Source organism: Narcine bancroftii, chromosome 1, assembly GCF_036971445.1.
Source record: "Narcine bancroftii isolate sNarBan1 chromosome 1, sNarBan1.hap1, whole genome shotgun sequence".
Lineage (NCBI taxonomy): Eukaryota > Metazoa > Chordata > Chondrichthyes > Torpediniformes > Narcinidae > Narcine > Narcine bancroftii.
The window spans coordinates 358347593-358367468 of record NC_091469.1 but is presented as its reverse complement, the minus strand read 5'-3'; the positions used below and the strand labels follow the sequence as shown (position 1 = coordinate 358367468).

General features: G+C 38.7%; 1 protein-coding gene across 2 annotated transcripts in view; it reads right to left on the bottom strand.

Moving 5' to 3' along the window:
- Positions 1–240: 240 nt before the first annotated feature.
- The window catches only part of hus1 (HUS1 checkpoint clamp component), a 52406-nt gene continuing 32770 nt past the window's right edge, over positions 241–19876 (bottom strand). The window contains exons 5-8 of one of the 2 annotated variants that reach the window (XM_069912290.1): positions 13864–13938; positions 11442–11541; positions 2560–2688; positions 241–1589 (exon numbers count right to left, since the gene is read on the bottom strand). In XM_069912290.1, coding sequence (XP_069768391.1) covers positions 1507–1589; positions 2560–2688; positions 11442–11541; positions 13864–13938 — 387 coding nt within the window. In that variant the 3' untranslated portion in view covers positions 241–1506. The remainder of the gene's footprint in view (positions 1590–2559; positions 2689–11441; positions 11542–13863; positions 13939–19876) is intronic. The other variant, XM_069912297.1, reaches the window with a different exon arrangement.

Genomic DNA, 19876 nt, shown 5'->3' with positions numbered 1-19876 from the left:
TTGTCATTAGCTTTGACTTGAAGATTTTGGATGCACTGCAGAACAACTTCAATTACTGAGAAGCTATGGATGGATGTACCCACTGAACATTCCCACTTTCAACTTCAGGGTGGAAGTATGGTTGATGGTTGGGCCAAAGACACTCCACAGCTATTACCTGGGATTGAAATGTTTGGGAAAATAAGATTTAAAAAAATATTTCCTCCAATTTGTTCCTTCACAGGAGACAGACTAAAGTAGTAAAGTGAAAATTTAGAAATACTTTTATTGCTGGAGAACAGTGATTAAAAAGCTGATGTTGCAACAAGAAAATGTTGTATGTGGAGAAAACGTGGCCTCCCTGCCTGAAACTTATTCGTAAGTCATATCACATCAATCAAGGTTGGACTCCAGCCACTCATTCATGCATACCTTTCCGCTGGTTAATTTAAATCACCTAGGTAATTATTGGCTAGATGCATAGATTAGCACTTTATTTAACACCAATGCACAGCACATTCTTTCTCTCTGCCTTGTGGTCCAAGCTCTTGACATTACTCCATGGCATGTTGCTACTGTGGACATTGTTAGAATTGTTGCGGGTAAGGTGAGCACTGCACTGAAGCTGAGGTGTTAGTACTGCAATAGATCGGTACTTGTAGAGATCTGCGACTCTGTCAGTCAGGGAACTGGGTGTTTGTTTAAGAGCCCCTTTTTGTAGCGTGTGAGTGGGTCGGGAATAGGTTTACCATTGTCCAAGTCCAACCGAAGTCTGAGGTATCGTAAGTCTGTATCATCACTTAAGTGAAATAGAAATCGAAAACTGTTTAACATTCTCCTGTTTGTTTCTTGTGCGTTAATAAAAGTTACATGTGATTGTCACACTTGTGTCCAGGTTCTCTCTGAACCGACTGAACCTGATACTCTTCCCAACATGACAGAAGTGAACATGAAAACATTGAAAATAGTACAGCCCAAAATAACCACATAGAAACAGAAATACCAGCATACAAATATTCTGCTTAAATTAATACATCAGTGGAATGAAACAGATGCCAACCACCAAAAACTGAACAAAATCCAAAAGGAAAGATAGGACAAAGCTCTGCATTGTAGATATATTCCCCAGTTTTCAAGGCGAGAACACTCACCTTTCACAGTTCATCCACAAGAGGAAAAAAAAAGTTTGAAAACTGTGATTGTTCCACTTTGAAATTAGGTGTAACTATGTTTAAAGATTAACTTCAAGTTAACAGTTAGCTTCAAGTTAAATAGTTTTTGAACATCTGTAATTAATAAAACATTTTTTTTACTTTGCTAAATAGAATATCTATGTTCCTGTCTGAAACTTAATCAGACGTTGTTTTAATTTTGAAATAACTTTTCTAAAATTTAAAATCTTAATGTTTCTTGTAAATGTTCAGATATTTGCGGAAATTCTTCTTGCAAGGTTGCTTAACTTTTTTCATGTAAGGGCGATAATTCCACAGGAGTCCATAATGCAATCAAATATTGAGCAGAATCTTCTCATACAAGAGCTGGTATAAAGTACTGAAGGGAGACATCTTCATGTAGGAAAACAAAATGAATAACTTTTTTATTCACTAGATCTGTAAAAGAAGATTTAAAGTTTTGTTAAAATAGAACCAGTATATTCAGAAAATAAATGAGATCAATGGAGGTATGCCAGTTATAAAATCTAGACCATCTAATAGAAATGTCTTGGCCTAGTAATGTGGCAGGCAAACAATGAACAATAGCTTTGGTGCTTTCCCCTATCCTTTTCAGGTCAAATCTCTAAAGTTGATAAGCAAATTACTAAGATGGAGAACAAAATTATTCCAGATTGAAGATGTGGGACAAAACTGAAGAATGAAGAATATTTTTTCTTTTGAAAGAAAAAGGGTAAACCTGGAGGGCAAAACGAAAAGTGGAGCCTAAAACAGTCAGAAGCAACCGTTGGTCACAATTTTTATTCAAATGTGCCACCTCCAATACACCTTTTGAACTGAAGAAACAGTTAGACCGGAGTTGTTTTTTTATATATAATGAGACAGAAAACTGTCAATTTTAATCAATTCTTTAACCTCAGCTGCTGGATCCATTTTTCCAAAAAGGTATGGTTCATGTTTTATCAGCAACTTTGTTGGTAAACTGACTCTTCAATTCTGAGAGTGCATCTCGTCCTTTTATTTAACTTGAGTAAATAAGTTTACTGGCACAATGTTGCAGATGCTGCAATTTTTTTGGTCTTACGTCAGTGATCAGATCCAGGTTGGGGTATGAATCGATCCTGTGGTCTTCCCATTTTAATATCATTACAATTTTTTTTTTTAAAAACACAAAATCACTGCATCCCAAGACCTACAATGTGTAGAGAATGCCTTGTGCAACAACTGATGAGCTAATATGAATGGCAAATAATGTAATTTATAATTTTATTTACGGAAATGTTGAGAATGTCAGATTTGTTACCATGAGAGTTGAAAGAAGAAGAAAATTCAAGATTTAGAAAGGTTATGGATTCCGAAGATCAAGTAAATTCTTTGTCAAAATAAATTAAAATAAAAAAATACTTACTACATATAGCCTTGCTTGGATTGACCTGCTGTCCAGCAAGAAACTGTAGAAGCCTCTTTATGTCAATCTTTACTTTTGCCATACTTGTTGGATCTCTTTGAAAAGAATCAGGTTGGGTTCCTTCTTCAACTGTTTGGAATAATATTTGGGATAATGCTTAACATACAATTCATTTGGATCTTAATCTTTAAGCTGAATTTGCACTTACAAAAATAAATGTCATGTTATCCTAAGTAAAATGCAAACAACATATTGATCAAACAAATCTTCAGGAGAAACTCAATGGGTCAAGCAGCATCAGTGACAGAAAAAGAACTGTTGATGTTTCAGGCTGGAATCCTTCATCAATTTGAAATTGTTAAATTCAATAATACAATCACATTTTGTTTGAAAAAAAAGTTCAGTTTATGAAATTCACAGAATTCAATTGCAAAAATTATAATTTGTTGTTGTAGTTAATCAGAAGAGATCAGGTGTAACAGAAAGCAAAAGAGTCACAGAATGAAAAGTTGAGCTATGTGCATTTTCTCAAAATCTGAAACAGAAAGAGTTAACAAAATCAGGTTGATAACCTTTCACCAGAACTTAGCAATTTTTAATTCTGTTGCTTCTCAAAAAATTTTTGGAGTGCAGTCAGGGAAAGAGCGAGTCACAAAATGAAATTTGAAAACCTAATTCCAAAGAGGATCAAAGTAATGCAGTGCTGGAACCAATTAGCACATTTTTATACCAACATTTATTATTTCGGAGACCATTTCCTCTGACATACAATTTTCCGAGATCAGAAGTGACTTCACCTGCCAATCAAGGGTTAGATCTGCCCACCTGTGCGGCTGACACCTGATTGGTTTGAATGGACCATGCATTGAAAAGCCATGCATGGAGCCCCTTTGGTCCCATTTTTGCTGCTGCCTTGAGACTAGCACTGAAGTCCAGGCTGCTAGCCAAAGTGGGCATCAGAGGGCCGAATGCAATGGACCCAGCCGAGATCCCATGCCATGGTCGATGCTGGAAATCAGGTTCATTTCACATACTAATTAGTGGTAAATTTTTTTACTGTTCTTTGATGTTCTGTGCTTGTGGATGGATGAGCATTGTGTGTTTAATCCTTGCATTCCCAATCAGTTCAGAATGTTTAGTAGCTATTTAATAGCACCTGATGGGCAATTATTTGTGTATTATGCTTGCAGCGTTGCCTGGTCCATCTAAAAGGGCCTATTCATATCCAGAGGCACCTCATAGTAACTCCGAATCTGATGGAGGCAGGGCAACTGGTGCCACAGCGCCACACATCATAAATATGAGGCACAGCAATGGTAGTCTTCCCTACCCATAATCCTCCACATAGGTAGAACTGCTCTGTTCGCACAACAGTTCCAGCTGCGTGGGGGATTATGGGTAGGGAAGACAACCAATGCTATACCTGCACCGGCAGTCGCTCCTCCCCAGTGGGTGGGGTCTGTCGGGCAACGGGGAGTTGGGTACCTAGCTGGTAGAGTCATCAGCCCGCCCCCACGCAGCTGCTTACAGCGGCTGAAAATTCAGGTTTGTCAGTGGAGCGTGGCGCTCCGCTGATTATGTCTCCCCAGGGGTTAGCGGTGGCATCTCGCAGGTGCTTCTGCCACATTCAGGTGAGTATGTCTTTAGCCACAAGAGGGGTGGGGGATTATGTGGCTTTACACTTGGGTGTTCAGGCCACCTGAAAGGGCCTTATATGAGTGTATGACCATATGTGAATTCTATGTATGACTATGTGTAAATAAAGACTACTGTTTGTTGATAACAAGTGTCCAGCCTTGATTCTCTTTGAATCTACTAAATGGTTTCTCATACAATCAATGTGATAGAAACAGAGACCAATAAGATCTCCTATAAATCATTAGAAATTAATAAGACTTTTAAGTAATCTTATATAAAATTATATAAATCAGAATCACAAGATGATGCTAATAAATTAGACGATTATTAGTCACAATTGGTTTTGACAAATTTAGATTTAACTGAGCAGAATGAATTAAATGCACACTTTACACAACTGGAAATAGAGGAAGTATTGAACTTAGTACATGTTAATAGATGGTTTTTCCAGAAGAAGTTTACAAAGAATTTAAAGATAGCTAATGCTTCTTTTTATGGATGTACTGAACCAAGTGATGGAATTACATATTTTACCAGAATCCTTCTCAACAGCAATAATAACAGTAATTCCCAAGAAAGATAGGGATCTATTGAAACTGTCATCATACAGACCGATATCTTTGTTAAATGCTTATCTATAAAATATTAGCTAAGGCTCTGACAAACAAATTTCTTCCTAAATTAATAAGGACCAAACAGGATTTGTGAAAAAAGTCAATCAGCAGAAAACATAACAAGACTTCTTAGTCTAATCTATTTGGCCCAGAAATGATGTGTACATGGTGTGCCAGTTGACTTGAATGCAGAAAAAGCCTTTGATAGATTGAAATAGAACTTATTTAAAGTACTGGAGAAGTTTGGATGAGGTCAAAATTTTATAAATTGGATTTGAGCTCTATAATAAGCCAAAGGCTAAGGTTGTGACCAATGGTCTTCTTCAATATTCCCACTATCTAGGTCTAGTCAACAAGGATGTCCACGGTCACCAGCCCTCTTTGTACTATATTACTCAAAAAATGCCCTTGTTTCAGAATAGACTAATTCCTCTAACTATGGATAATTTAATTCTACATACATGGTTCCATAAAGGGATCAGCTATGTAGAAGATTGTTATGTACAAGGTCAATTAATGTTATTTTAACAATTCAAAAATAAATACAATATTTATAACAATACAATCTTTTGGAACTTTGAATTAAGAGTTTTTCTGAGAAAAGAATTAAATTCGACTTTGACATTACCAGAGGTCAGTGAAATGGAGATTCTAATTTGAAAGGGTACCACAAAGAAGTTCATATCAGTTATGTATTCTTTAATCCAATTGGGTACTCCTAAATGGGAGCTACATAGATCAAAACAAAGATGGGAATCACACTTGAATTATTGGTATTGATAAGACCTGGTTGAACTTATGCTACAACTGTATGACCAACACAATTTATGTAAGATATAAGCTGATGAAATATAATTTTTTACCCCACAAAAAATATATAAATTAAATCCTAATTTTTCTGATATATATTTTAGATGCAGGGAAGAAATGGGTACTTTTTTACATTCCACCTGGTCACGTTCCAAATTGAAACCCTTTTGGGGAAACTTGAGAGCTTTATTAAATCAAATTATTGAGAAATAATTGCCCCTCAGTCCAGAATCGTTTCCTTTAGGAAATATTACAGATCACAGGCATTTAAGTCTGGAGATCCAGATCAGTACAGCAGGAGCAGGTATGACCTGCAGAAGTAGAGATTCTTGATGAAAATGGAAAGAACAAGGGACAACTGACAGCTGTGGGAGGGCCTCTATGCTAATAACCTGATACAAAACCAAATCCAGTGAAGTAGCAGATGGCAAAGCTTCTCTCCCAGAGGAACATGAGAGAGAGAGAGAGAGAGAGAGAGAGAGAGAGAGAGAGAGAGAGAGAGAGAGAGAGAGAGAGAGAGAGAGAGAGAGAGTGAGAGAGTGAGAGAGAGAGAGAGAGAGAGAGCGAGAGAGCGAGAGAGCGAGAGAGCGAGAGAGCGAGAGAGAGAGAGAGAGAGAGAAAGAGTTTCTAATGTCACATCTTCACTCTTTGGAATTTATAAATGATACACTATGTAGACTTGGACATATCATTTTAATTGTGTTATTTCTATTCTCCTTATGCTATGTATATTATGAAATTTTAATAAAAAGAAAGAAAGAATGCTCTTTATTGATGACAGTTCAGCATTTAACACCATCATCCCCTCAAAACTGATCAGCAAACTTCCTAGACCTGGGAGTCAACAACCCACTGTGTAATCAGATCATGGATTTCCTCACCTCCAGTCCACAATCAGTAAAGATTGGTAAGAACTTTTGCTCCACAATCTCCATCATTACTGGAGCACAACAAGGCTGTGTCCTTAACCCACTGCTCTACTCATTTTATACCTATGACTGTGTAGCTTGGTACAACAATAACGCTATCCACAAATTTGCCAATGAAACCACAAAAGTGGTTTATATAAAGGGATGAGTCATCCATGATGGAGATTGAAAACTTGGCTGAAAGGTGCACCAAAACAACCTTGCACTCAACATCACCAAAACGAAAGAGCTGATTGTTGACTTCAAGCCAGAGGTATACAATCCAGTGATCATTGGGGGATCAAAGATGGAGAGGATGCGCAAAGTTCTTGAGAGTCACTATCTCAGAGGATCTTTCTTGGACCCATCACATCAATGGCATCGTGAACAAAGCACGTCAGCACCTCTACTTCCTCAGGAGTTTGCAGAGGTTTGATATGACACCAGAAACCCTGGAAAATTTCTGCAGAGGTATGGTGGAAAGCATACTGACCAGCTGCATCACAGTCTGGTATGGGAACACCAATAACCCTGAGCTAAAAGCTTTACAAAAAGTAAAGGACAACCCAGGCAAAACCCTCCCCAGCAATCATCAAAGACCCACACCACCCAGCACACGCTCTGTTCTTGGTGCTGCCATCAGGAAAGAGGTATAGACACAAGACTTGCACTTCCAGGTTCAGGAACAACTGCTTTCCCGCCAACATCAGACTCCTCGACGACAAACTCAATCAGAGACTCATTTAAGGACACTTATTTGTGCACTTTATTGATTTCTTTTTTGTTCTGTTTTGCACAGTCATTTACATTTGTTATCAGTTTACAGTTCTTTTATTTGTTTACGTACTTACACTGTGTACAGTTTATTTTTGTACAACCAATTGTGTTGCGCCCAGACAAAAAAAGGAATCACCACATATGTGGTGTCATGCATGTTGTTACAGAGTTCTGTGTTCTGTGTGGTTTTATGTTAAAAAGTGACAGTTTTCCTTTGAGAGCCAAGGTGAAGGTGGACTGCTGAGAGTGAGAAAGAGTGGGAGATGGACTGGGCATGTGTAAAAGACGATCAGAGATTTCTGGACTTGGAAGACAAGCCATGGCTGGGTGTGGCTGTGGTGTGGAAGGAGGCCCAAGCATTTTAAAAGGGATGAAGATTCCGAAGGCAGCCAGAAGGATCCGGACTAAGCTTTTTTCTTTTTCTCTGCAGCAACACAAGACCACTTTGAATGTTGTGCTCTCTCTCTAAAAGATCTTTTGGCTTCCGTTTACCAAACAAACTGAATTTTGTTTACGATCTTTACTTTGACTATAATCGAAGTTTTGTGAATCTTGTGTGTTTTGTGCTTGTTTTGTGTCTAAGTTATATTTCCAACCAGCCCACAGGAAAAATAACTTTGACTTTGATTAGATATGTTATATTTAGGCTGGGGAATTTATTAGTTTTACACTGTTATAGAAATTTGTATATTAACCAGTGGGCATTGTTATAAAAGGGGGAATTTTTAATTAAAGTTTGAAGGTGAAATTTTGTTAATAAAGTAATTGTTCATCTTTACCGCTATGTGATATGCCTTCTTCGTGGTTGCTGGTTTGATCTAGTAACAATGTACTCTGACAATAAATCTTAAATCATCGAACCTATTCAGAACATAACACCATGACAGGCAATTTCCCATGACATACTCTGGTGTTCAAGGATGATTCCATTTGATCATTGTGAATGCCACTAACATTCAAAAGATCAGTCTTTTCTGAGTTAAAGCAGTATATTAGACTCATTGGAAAATCCATTTAAAAGTTCAGATCCTTTCCAGGCTACCGAGGGCTGGAATAAAAGACTTGAATTGTCTAAACAAAAAAAATCTCCTGAAGTTGTCAGTGTTTTATCTGATGTTCATTAATATTTTGAAAAACATCTGTAAACTTCAGAGAAAATGTTCATATTTTCATGAAGGTAATAAAGGACATAGCTCATCACACAGTGAGATTTTTACTAGTTAAGATTGGAGGTGCTGTGGATAGTGTTACAACAGGATATAGACAGGATGCAGAGTTGGTCAGAGAAGTAGCAGATGGAGTTCAATGCAGATAACTGTGGTGATGCATTTTGGAATGTCAAACATGAAGGTGGAGTCTATGGTTACAGGCAGGATTCTTTATAGTGTGGAAGAAGAGAGGAACCTTGGGGTCCAAATCCATCAATCTCTCATGGTTGCTGTGCAGGTTCATAGACCAGTTAAGAAGGCTTATGGTATCCTGGCCTTCATTAGTAAGGAGATTGAGTTCAAGAGTTGAGAGATAATATCGCAACTCCATAAAACTTTGGTTAGACCACACATGGAATATTCTGGTCGCCTCATTACAGAAAAGATGTGAAAGCTTTAGAGAGGGTGCAGAGGAGATTCAACAGGATGTTGCATGGATCAGAGAACTTATCTTGTGAGGCAAGGTTATCAGAGCTCAGGCTTTTCTTTGGAGTGAAAAAAGATGAAATGTGACTAATGGAGGTTGAGAAGATTATGAAATGCATTGATTGGATGGACACCCAGCACCTTTTTACCAGCACAACAGTAGCAAATTCGAAAGGAAATCTGAGTAAGGAGAGGGAAGGAATATTTAAGGAAAACATCATGGGTAAGTGTTTTTTTTTTAAATAAATATACAGAGCAGTGGACGTGTGCAATGCATTGCCGGGTTGGTGGTGAATGCTGGTACAACTGGGGCATGCAAAAGAATCTTGAACAGGCACATGAATACAAGAAAAATAGAGGGATATAAGTGTGAAGCTGGGATGGTTTAGATTGTTGAGAGGGTTTAAATAGGTCAGGACAACATCATGGGCTGAAGGCCTATACTGTGCAGTAATTTTTGAGGTTCTACATAAACTCAGCACACATTCTATCTCAAGGAGAATCACCAATGGAAACAAATAAATCGCAGATTTTAAGTAACTACCGTGAAGAATGGAAGCATCCCTCACTGATAGATGTAGAAATATGCCTGCTGTAGTTCAAATTATGTGATGGATGGTTGAAAATATTGCCAACATTCATCATTTCTCAACATCCTCAGTTTGATGGAAGTGGTAATTCCCACAAAGAGCAGGGATTGCCAGTTTTCACAACCTCAGATTCCAAACATCCGAACACAACCCCAGCACTAACCAGAGAAATAAATTTTCATCCAAAAACCAGTGCTAAACTCAGGAGAAGATACTCAAGTACTAAAATAATAATGAATAACTTATCCCTCTTGATTATCAATACAATTGTATAAAGTTCCTATTCAGACCTAGCACCAAATTAGTGGATGCCAGTTATTCATCGTCAACAGCTTTGTTAGGTAGAAACTAGACATTCATAATTTTTTAATGTTAATACTGTTGTACCAGTTGCTAATACATTCTTAGACAAATAATTATTAAATTGTCTTGAATTCAAGCCAAGTATGAAGATGAAGTGGTTAGTAGCACCAACAATCGGGATTGGGTTTTGATTCCCGCATTATCTGCAAGGAGTTTGTACATTCTCCCATTGTCTGTGTGGGTTTTTCCTGGGGGCTCTGTTTTCTCCCACCATTCAAAACGTACTGGGGGTAGGAGGTTAATTGGGTGTAATTGGGCAGCACAGGGCACTATGGGCCAAATGGCCAGTTTTTGTGCTCTATGTCTAAATTTAAAATTTTAAAATACAAATGGGGACTATGCAAAAGCGGAAAAAAATTGAACAATTGCATATTACTTAAAAATGTTCTTTTCCATCAACAGATTAAAAAGTAACTAAAAAAACGTCATTAGAATAATATTGAGAAAATAGTATGTAGTGTTCATAAAAATTTAAAGGTCCAGAACATTGCAATTGAAGCACCTGGTGACATAGAAAAATAACATCTACCCTGCAGTTTAAATGCAATTTTGAAAATGGTTTATACATATTGGAAGACAGAAGAAAAGTTATTTGTCAAATCTTATGAAATTCACCATCATTTAATAACTGCATATTATCCTCCATAATTTCCACCACCAGAAACATCTTCCCTTCCCCTCTCTTTCTGCAGGGACCACTCCCTTCAAGACCTCCTTGTCCACTCAACCCTTTCTACTAATCAGGCCCTCGATACCTACCCCTACGACCACAAGAAATGCTATCCTTACGCCCACCTCCTCCCTTACCATTATTTGGGGCCCTAAATGAAACAACACCTCATTTGTGAATCTCCAGAAGTCATCTACTGCATCCTGTGCTCCTGCTGTGGCCTCCTCTACATCCAATAGATTGGACGCAGACTGGGAGATCATTTCGTCAAGCACCTTTGTTCCATCTGCTGCAACAGCAAGGACCTACTATTTTAATTCCATAGACATTCCCACACTGATGTGTCAATCCATGGCTTCAAGCACTGTGAAACAGAGGCTACCCACAAATTGGAGAAACAACACCTTATACAGTATTCTGTCTGGGCACTCTCCAGTCGGTATTAACAATTTTCATTAAACCGCTCCCCCAAGTCTCTCTCTTTCCCTTTCCATCTCCTTTCCTCCAGATCCCCACATCATTCCTTTCCCTCTCCATTCAGAGAGCTACTCTTCCCAACACTTCTCAGCTTCTCTTCTACCCTCTCACCTGTATTCACCTTTGACCTTTTAACTGTTAGCCTTTGCTCCTCCCTGTTCCTTTCTTCCTCCTCTCCCCTTCCCACCTTTTTGTTCAGGCACTTTTTGCTCATACCTTGACGAAGGGCTCAGGCCCAAAATGTTGGTTATCCTTTCCTTCCAAAAGATATTGCTGGTCCTGCTCAGTTTTTCCTGCCTTTTTAAATATTGCACGTCAAACTATACTGCAATGTTTAAAATTTCTGCATTTTTAAAATATTTTATAATGTGAACATTTTTTATATGTATATATTTACTTACCCCAAGAAGGATTCCCAAGTTCTTTAAAATGTGTTGTGACAGACACCATATCAGTGTCAATTTTCAAATTCATTTCTCCATTCTGATTAGCTTCAATCATCTAAATTGCAAGAACAAAGACATATATTTAAGTGTTATTAATGCTGTACTTTAAAGGGTACTCAACATGCATCAAGCAATTGAGTCGATAGTTCACTTCAATAACCCATGGTTGAACAGATGCTGGCAATGAGTTTTGTCAGCAATAGCCATATTTACCGTCTCTGAGAAGCAGCATTTGATCACGGCAAATGAAATTTTGCTGCTTCCGATCATGAATCCAAATTCACCTGTTACAAGCCAGAAGACCTCAAAACCCAGCAGCAATAGATATTCACCAAGACAAATGGTTACTTAAACAAAATTTGCTTTTAATTATCTTTAAACATGAAAATAGAATCACACTTTAACATCACTATTAACTAACCAAACTTAACTCCCCTCTAATTCTAAGCGCAAGTGTATGTAATGTATAAGTTCAGAAAAGTTCTTTGGTTCACAGTCCAATCTCACTTCTCATTCCTCAAAGTTCACTGGTTGCAGGAAATTCTTATACTGTGCACAGAATTTAACATTTATAAAGTTCACCAGGCTTTGGTGCTTGTTACAGCTCAGGAAGGTTCTTGTTGGTGTTCAGAGAGAGATTTGCTGTAGGATGGACACCCCAGACTCTTCAGTGTCATGCCGAAGAAACTTGCCCCCTCAGGGTTCTCCAGATGATAACCTCTTTCTTTCAGGTCACCACAGAGTTCCTTCTTGTTTCTCTTATTCCAAGTGAAACATTAGACAGCCAGTCCTCTCCTCTTGCATGACCCACAAGGGCTTTGACCGGGCTGAATTAAGAACTCACAACCCGTCCTCCAAATGGGGTTTTCCACAAGCTTGCCAGCTTGTTCTGTTCCAGTCGCAGCTGCTGTTGCTGACTGTAACAATGTAGAACTGATATCTCTCTCTCTCTGTGAGAGAAAGCCTGCTTGACTCTCTCTGCTTGAAAAACAACAGGACCCTCTTAGAACAGCTCCAGACAATCTGCGGCTCTGACAAACTCTTTCATATGTTGCCTTTTTGTAAACAACAATCCCATTAGTGAAGTCTTTTGGGCACTCTCCAAAGCTCTTGCAAAGGCAGTAGGGCCCCAACATATCTAGCATTAGCAGAGCTCCAGTATTTTAAATAAGATCTGTTTTAAAGTGTTTGTATGTGACCAACTCCAACAAACTTTTCCCAATTTATCTCCCCAAAAGATATCTATATACTCTGTCACACACCAATGAAGTTGGTCTTTCTGAACCGCTGGGTCTTTAAAGATCGTGAAGTAAGGGGTACCTTACATCACTGGTCGGGAAGTTGCTTGGGAAAATTCTGAGGTACAAGATTTACCTTTCCCTTCAAAGGGCAAGGATTGATTAGGAGGTCACAAAGAATATTAATTAAGGTAGTGCAGTAAATGTTATCTAAACAAAATTTAGTAAAGCTTTCCACAAGGCACTTTCAGGTGGCCAAAATCCCCCGAAGTAAAGCCACATTATGCCCATATGGGGCCGTCAGGAGGCCACTTCAAAGATCAGGAGGCAAACTTTGTAACTGAGGTCCCCCCAGGCACATGAAAGCTGCTTATAAAGGGGATGACAGTCAGCTGGTGAGTGCCTGACAGCTCCACTCCAAGCTGCCCCTGCCCCCCGGCGCAGGATGTCAAGGCACACTGACAGCCCGCGCCGACCACCCCACAGTGTGGGGACTGATATTGGGCTGTTGGGAGAAAGTGGGGCAGCGGGATCAGTGTGAGGACATCTCGCGCGGGATGAATCCGCGCTGATTCATCTGCACTGTGCTTTCAGTGCTGCCTCCTGAACAACAATTCAAAGCTTCTGCAGGCACATTCTTGCAGAGAATGCACCTGAAGAAGCCTTGAGTCAGCCATATGAAAAACAATAGCAGGCGGGAACGTCCATGCATATGAATGCCCTTCTTCCCCAGCCTGTTTCTGCTGAGTTAGCTGGGCAGCTTGACCAACTCCATTTTAGGGCTGTTGGTCGAATGCTGCCCCAGCTTCTACCCCCACCGGTTCGTTGCCCCGCAATGTGCCAGCCCGATCTCTGCAATTGTGGGCTGGCACACATCAACTCCACTTCAACTGATCTACAAATTGCTCATCAAGTAGACAATTCCAAAGATTCAAAATCCAAAATGAGCAGACTTTTTACTAAAGTCCAAAATGGCCAACTACCTATCTATATTCATTGTGTGTACTAACAGAAAAACAGAACACTTCAGTAATTCTGTTAATATTGTTTTCCAGGAATATTTTTTTTCAGCAATAAAGATGCAGTGGACTTTATAAAATTTAAATAAAATGGAAAACTTAACAAGAAAACACACTTACAATATGGTTAGAAAGATTCTTCATTCTTTCCACAACACTCTTCATGGTCTTCAATACTGGGAGATAAATACTGACCTTCAAAATACACAAATAAATGTATCATATGGAAACTAAAACTATGCTCATAACAGAATTGCATTAAAACTTAAGGACAATATGTAACAAAAGCACAAATGGCCCAAATGGAGGGAAATGTTAGGAATTCAGCATAGGATTCCTGGGCTTTGTCACGTAGTGTTTAATTTCACTGGCAGAGTCAATGTGCATTTTCCAGCATAGAGATAAGAAGAAAGAAACAGTGGTTTTAAAGGGTGGGTGTAAATTGGGGGGGCGGGGGTGGGGGGGGGGAGGAGGAGAGCGGGAGTGAAGGGAAGATGCATTGATCAAAATAATGGCAAAGGAAAGAACTTGCATAAAACAAATCTGCCATTCAAAACCTTTAACCATATATAACCAAAGTCCCTGCAATTTTCTCAAAGGCCACATCTGTTTCTATTCAGGCACAATTTTCCTTTAAAAATTTGTAAAAATTATGATATCAAAAATATAAAAGCCCAGTTAATTATTTACAAAATCAAAGGAAGATTTCTGACATGTTTCTTTATATGGGCATACACAATGATTATATTCTAAAAGGAATCAGACTTGTTGGTGTTGAAGGGCTTAGAGGTTAAATAGTACAGGTTTGTGGGGCGATGAATACAATTGAAAACCAGCATCGAAAACATTGGTGTACAATATAACTAGAAGTGCTACGAGAAATGAACCTTGTGGAACACCGTATTTTAAAACACCTGGGATTTTCCTAATCAGATATCAAGTTGTCTGGACTACAATTAGAATGAGCTAGTCCCTTTATGGTCATGACTATGAAGCCAAGTTTGGCTCCAATGCAATCGACAAATTCACCAATGATATCACCATTGTTGGTCAAATCACTGGAAATTTTGGGAGATCAAGAATCTTATTGGGTGGTGCCAGAACAATGTTACTCTCAAAAATCACCAAGACCAAGGAGGTTACTGCTGATTTCAATAGGGGAGACTGAGGGATCACACGTCTGTCTTCATTGATGGAACAGAGATGGAGAGGATTAGTACATTCAAGTTCCTGGGAGTCCATATCAGAAGCCTTAGAGCCATGATTTTGAAGCAACCGAAAAGAAGACACATAAACACTATTTCCCAAGAAGTTTGAGGAGATTTGGCATTTTGTCAAATATTCTATCAGACTTCTACAACTGCAATATGGGAAGTACATTGACCAGTTGCATCACTGCCTGGTTTGGTGAATTGAACATCCAAGAATGCAGAAGGCTGGAGAAGGTAGCCATCACAGGCTCTAACTTCCCAACCAGTGAAGATATCTACGTGAGATGCTACTTCAAGAAGGCAGACCACATCATAGAAAGATGTGTTAAATGGTAGACTATTGAGATGTGCAGAGCAACAAAGGGATTTAGGAGTTATGGGAAATAGTACCCTCAAGGCTGATACTCAGGTAGATGGTGTGGTGAAGAAGGCATTTGGAATGTTGGCCTTCATAAATCGGAGTATTGAATTCAAGAGTAGGGAGGTTATGATGAAATTGTACAAGGCATTGGTGAGGCCAAATTTGGAGTATTGTGTACAGTTTTGGTCACCAAATTATAGGAAAGATAAAACCAAAATAGAGAGAGTGCAGAGAAGGTTCACGAGAATGTTGACAGGATTTCAAGGTTTGAGTTACAGGGAAAGGTTGTGCAGACTAGGGCTTTTTTTCTCTGGAGCGTAGAAGATTGAGGGGGGACGATAGAGGTGTTTAAGATTTTAAAAGGGACAGAGTAAATGTAGATCGGCTTTTTCAATTAAGAGTGGGGGAGATTCAAACTAGAGGGCATGGTTTAAGGTTGAAGGGGGAGAATTATAAGGGGAAATTTCTTAACGCAAAGGGTGGTAGGGATGTGGAATGAGCTTCCGGCAGATGTGGTTGAGGCGGGATCATTGGTTACATTTAAGGATAGACTGGATAGATACATGGAGAGGAGAGGACTGAAGGGGTATGGACTGGGTGCTGGTCAGTGGGACTAGGAGGGTGGGGATTTGTTACGGCATGGACTAGTAAGGCCGAACTGGCCTGTTCTATGCTGTAAGTGGTTATATGGTTATATAAAAGACACCCCCCCTGCCCCCACTCCATGAATCTGGTCACAACCTCTTCTCACTGGTATAGAAGCTTGAAATCCAGCACCTCTACGTTCAAGAATAGTTTTTTTTCCCCCAACAGCTATCTTGAATCTCCCTTTGGTATACTAATCATAGACTGCAACACCACTTTTTTGTTTCTTGCACTATGACCATATATAACAATTACAGCATAGAAACAGGCCAATTTGGCCCTTCTCGTCCATGCCAAACACTCTTTCCCACCTAACCCCACTGACCTACACTCAACCTGTTATCCTCCATTCCTTTCCCATCCATATACAGATCCATCTTCTCTTTAAATGCTAATATCAAACCTGCTTCTGCCACTTGGTCTGGAAGCTCATTCCACACACCCACCACTCTCTGAGTTCCCCCTCATGTTTCCTCTAAACCTTTACCCCTAATTCTCTCAACTCATGTCATCTGATTTGAATCTCCCCCTTTCTTAAAGGAAGGAGCCTCTCCACGTCAACTCTACCCTAATAATTTTAAATACCTTAATCAAATCCCCTCTCAACCTTCTATGCTCCAAAGAATAAAGACCCAACTTATTTAAACTTTCCCTATAACTTAGGCCCTATACCCCAGCAAAATTCTAGTAAATCTTCTCTGCACTCTCTCCTACTTGTTGACATCATTCCTATATTTTGATGACCTAAACTGTCAAGTTTAGCCTCACCAATGCCTTGTCCAATTTTAATGTGACATCCCAGCTCCTATACTCAATGCTCTGATTTATAAAGACCAACAAGCCATAAGCTTTCTTCACCATCCTCTCCACATGCGACTTAACCTTCAGAGAATTAGGTACCATTATTCCTAGATCCCTCTGATCTACTGCACTCTTCAATTTCCTACCATTCACCATGTATGTCCTATTTTGATTACCTATACCAAAATGCAACACTTCACACTAATCTTCATTAAATTCAATCTGCCATTTTTCACCTCATCCTTCTTACTGGCCTTAATCCCTCTGCAGGCTTTGAAACCCTTCTTCACTATCCACATATATTAGTTTCATCCACATATTTGCTAATCCAATTTACCACTCAAGCAATCAGATCATTAATGTATATGATAAGTAGTAATGAACCCAGTACTAAATCCTGAGGCACACCACTAGTCACTGGCTTCCAATCTGACAAACAGTTATCTACCACTACTCTCTGGAATCTCTCATTCTACCATCGTTGAATCTATTTTTTCTTGCACTAATATCTATGGTTCGAACCTTCCTAACTAACCTTCCCTGAGAAACCTTAAAGCCCTTATTAAACTCCGTATAAACAACATCTCCTCATCAACTTTCTGAGTAATCTCCCAAAAGATTTCAGTGAAGTTTGTCAAACATGATCTTCCCCTCACAAATCCATGATGACTATTCCAAATCAAACCTTGCCTATCACATATTTATATATACCATCTCTAAGAATATTTTCCATTAACTAACTCACCACGGACATCAAACCTACAGGCCTATAATTACTAGATTTACTCCTAGCATCTTTTTTAAACAATGGAACTACATGAGCTACCCTCCAATCCTCTGGCACCATTCCCGTGAGTGATGACATTATAATTATCTCCATCAAAGCCCCTACTATTTCTACATTAACCTCCCTCAAGGTCTTAGGGAATATCTTGTCAGGACCTGGAGACTTAACCATTTTATTTTCCTTAAAAGCACCTTCTTTAATCATCATCATTTCCATAATTTCCCTACTTACTTCCCTTACTTTCCCCAGATCAATATCCTTCTCCTTAGTAAATACTGAAGGAAAACAACAGTTCAAAATCTTCATCTCTTTTGGCTCTCCGCATAGCCATCCATTCTCATCACACAGGGACCAAATTTATCCATCACTATCCTTTTGCTCCTAATATATCTTTAGAAACCCTTTGGATTTATTTTCATCTTACTTGACAAAGCAACCTCATAGCTCCTCTTATCCTTTCTAATTTCCATCTTAGGGATCATTTTACATTTTTTTACATTACTCTAATACCTCATTTACTTCATGCTGTCTATACCTTTTGTACACCTCTCTCTTTTTCTGAACCATATTTCTAATAATCTTGAAAACCAAGGATCCCTAAAACTTTTAACCTTTCCTTTCATCCTAACAGGTACATTTCTGTACCCTTAAAATTTCACCTTTGAATGCCCTCTATTTTCCTTCTACAACTTTCCCACAAAACAATTTATCCCAGTCCACACCTTCCAAATCCATTCTTATCTCCTCAAAATTAGACTTTCTCCAATCAAAAATCTCAACCCTCGGTCAAGACCTATCTTTCACCATAATTATTTTGAAACCAATAGTATTGTGATCACTGGACCCAAAGTGTTCCCCAAAACACACGTCCATCACCTGACCCATCTCATTTCCTAATAGCAGATTGATCATAGCCCCTTCTCTAGTTGCTACCTCTATATATTGATGTAGAAATTCATTCTGCATGCATTTAACAAACTAAAAACCATCCAGCCCATTTACAGTATGGGCATCCCAGTCAATATGTGGAAAGTTAAAATCTCCCACAATTGCAACTTGGTGCTTACTATAAATATCTGCTATTTCCTTACAAATTTGTTCCTCCAGTTCCATCTTCATTTGGTGGTCTATAATACACCCTCATGTGTTACCATTTCTTTCCCTCTCCTCAATTCCACCCACAGTGCTTCTCTAGACGAGCCCTCTAATCTATCCTTCCAAAGCACTGCTGTAATCCTCTCTCTAACAAGCAATGCAATAACTCCCCCTCTAGAGCCCCCTATTCTATCACACCTGATGCAACGAAATTCTGGTAAAGCCATGTTTCACTAATGGCTACCACATCATAATTCCAAGTATCTATCCATACTTTAAGCTCATCTACTTTTCTCGCAATGCTCCTAGCATTGAAATAAATATATTTAAGAAATCCTCTTTCTCTCTGTTGATTACTGATGGTTCATACAACTTCTTTATCTTCATTTTCATCCTTCTCACCAATGTCTATTCTTCCACTCTGGTTCCCTTCCCCCTTCATATCTAGTTTAAACCCATCAGAGCCACACTAGCAAACCGACCTGCAAGAATATTTGTCCCTTTCCTGTTCAGATGTAAACCATCCCACCGGAATAGTTCCCACTTTCCCTGGAATGTTGCCCAATTATCTACAAATCTAAGTGAACATTAGTTTTCCATTTCACTTTTGTTTGATATTATCTCATTTTTTAATTAATGTAAGTTTTTGTGGGGTTTTTATGAAGTTTAGTTGCAGTAAATTATGTGAGAAATACACTGTACAATGTATATGACAATAAAGTCATTGCCATTATTATCATTGCTCAGAATGGCATTTTCTCATTTATTGAAAAGCCACTCTCTGAGCTTAACTGATATACTTCCAGATATCAAATCAAGAAATGAATTTCTGTGGACAGTGTAATTTAGTCAATCAGGATCAAAGGATATATTTGATCACTCCCTGGGGTTTTGTCTTCCTTTAATTTATTAAAATTTCCCATGAACTCACCACTCTCATTATCAAACATTTCAAGAATCACCTCAGTTCTAATATTCCTTTTTACACAAAGATCAAAGTAAGTTTTAAATATTCCTCCCATTTTATTGTTATAATTTCTATATTCAGGCTTCAAGGAGATCTTGCCAGGCTAGAGCAAAAGTACACAGAGTGAAGAAAAGCAAAATGGGTCAAAGCACAGAACCAGCTGAATATGGAACAGGCTTGCGAGGGTAAATGGTTTACTCGGCTCAATTTTTCTTAAAAAAAATACAAAATGTACAATTCCACATCAGATAGGTACTCAATATAAT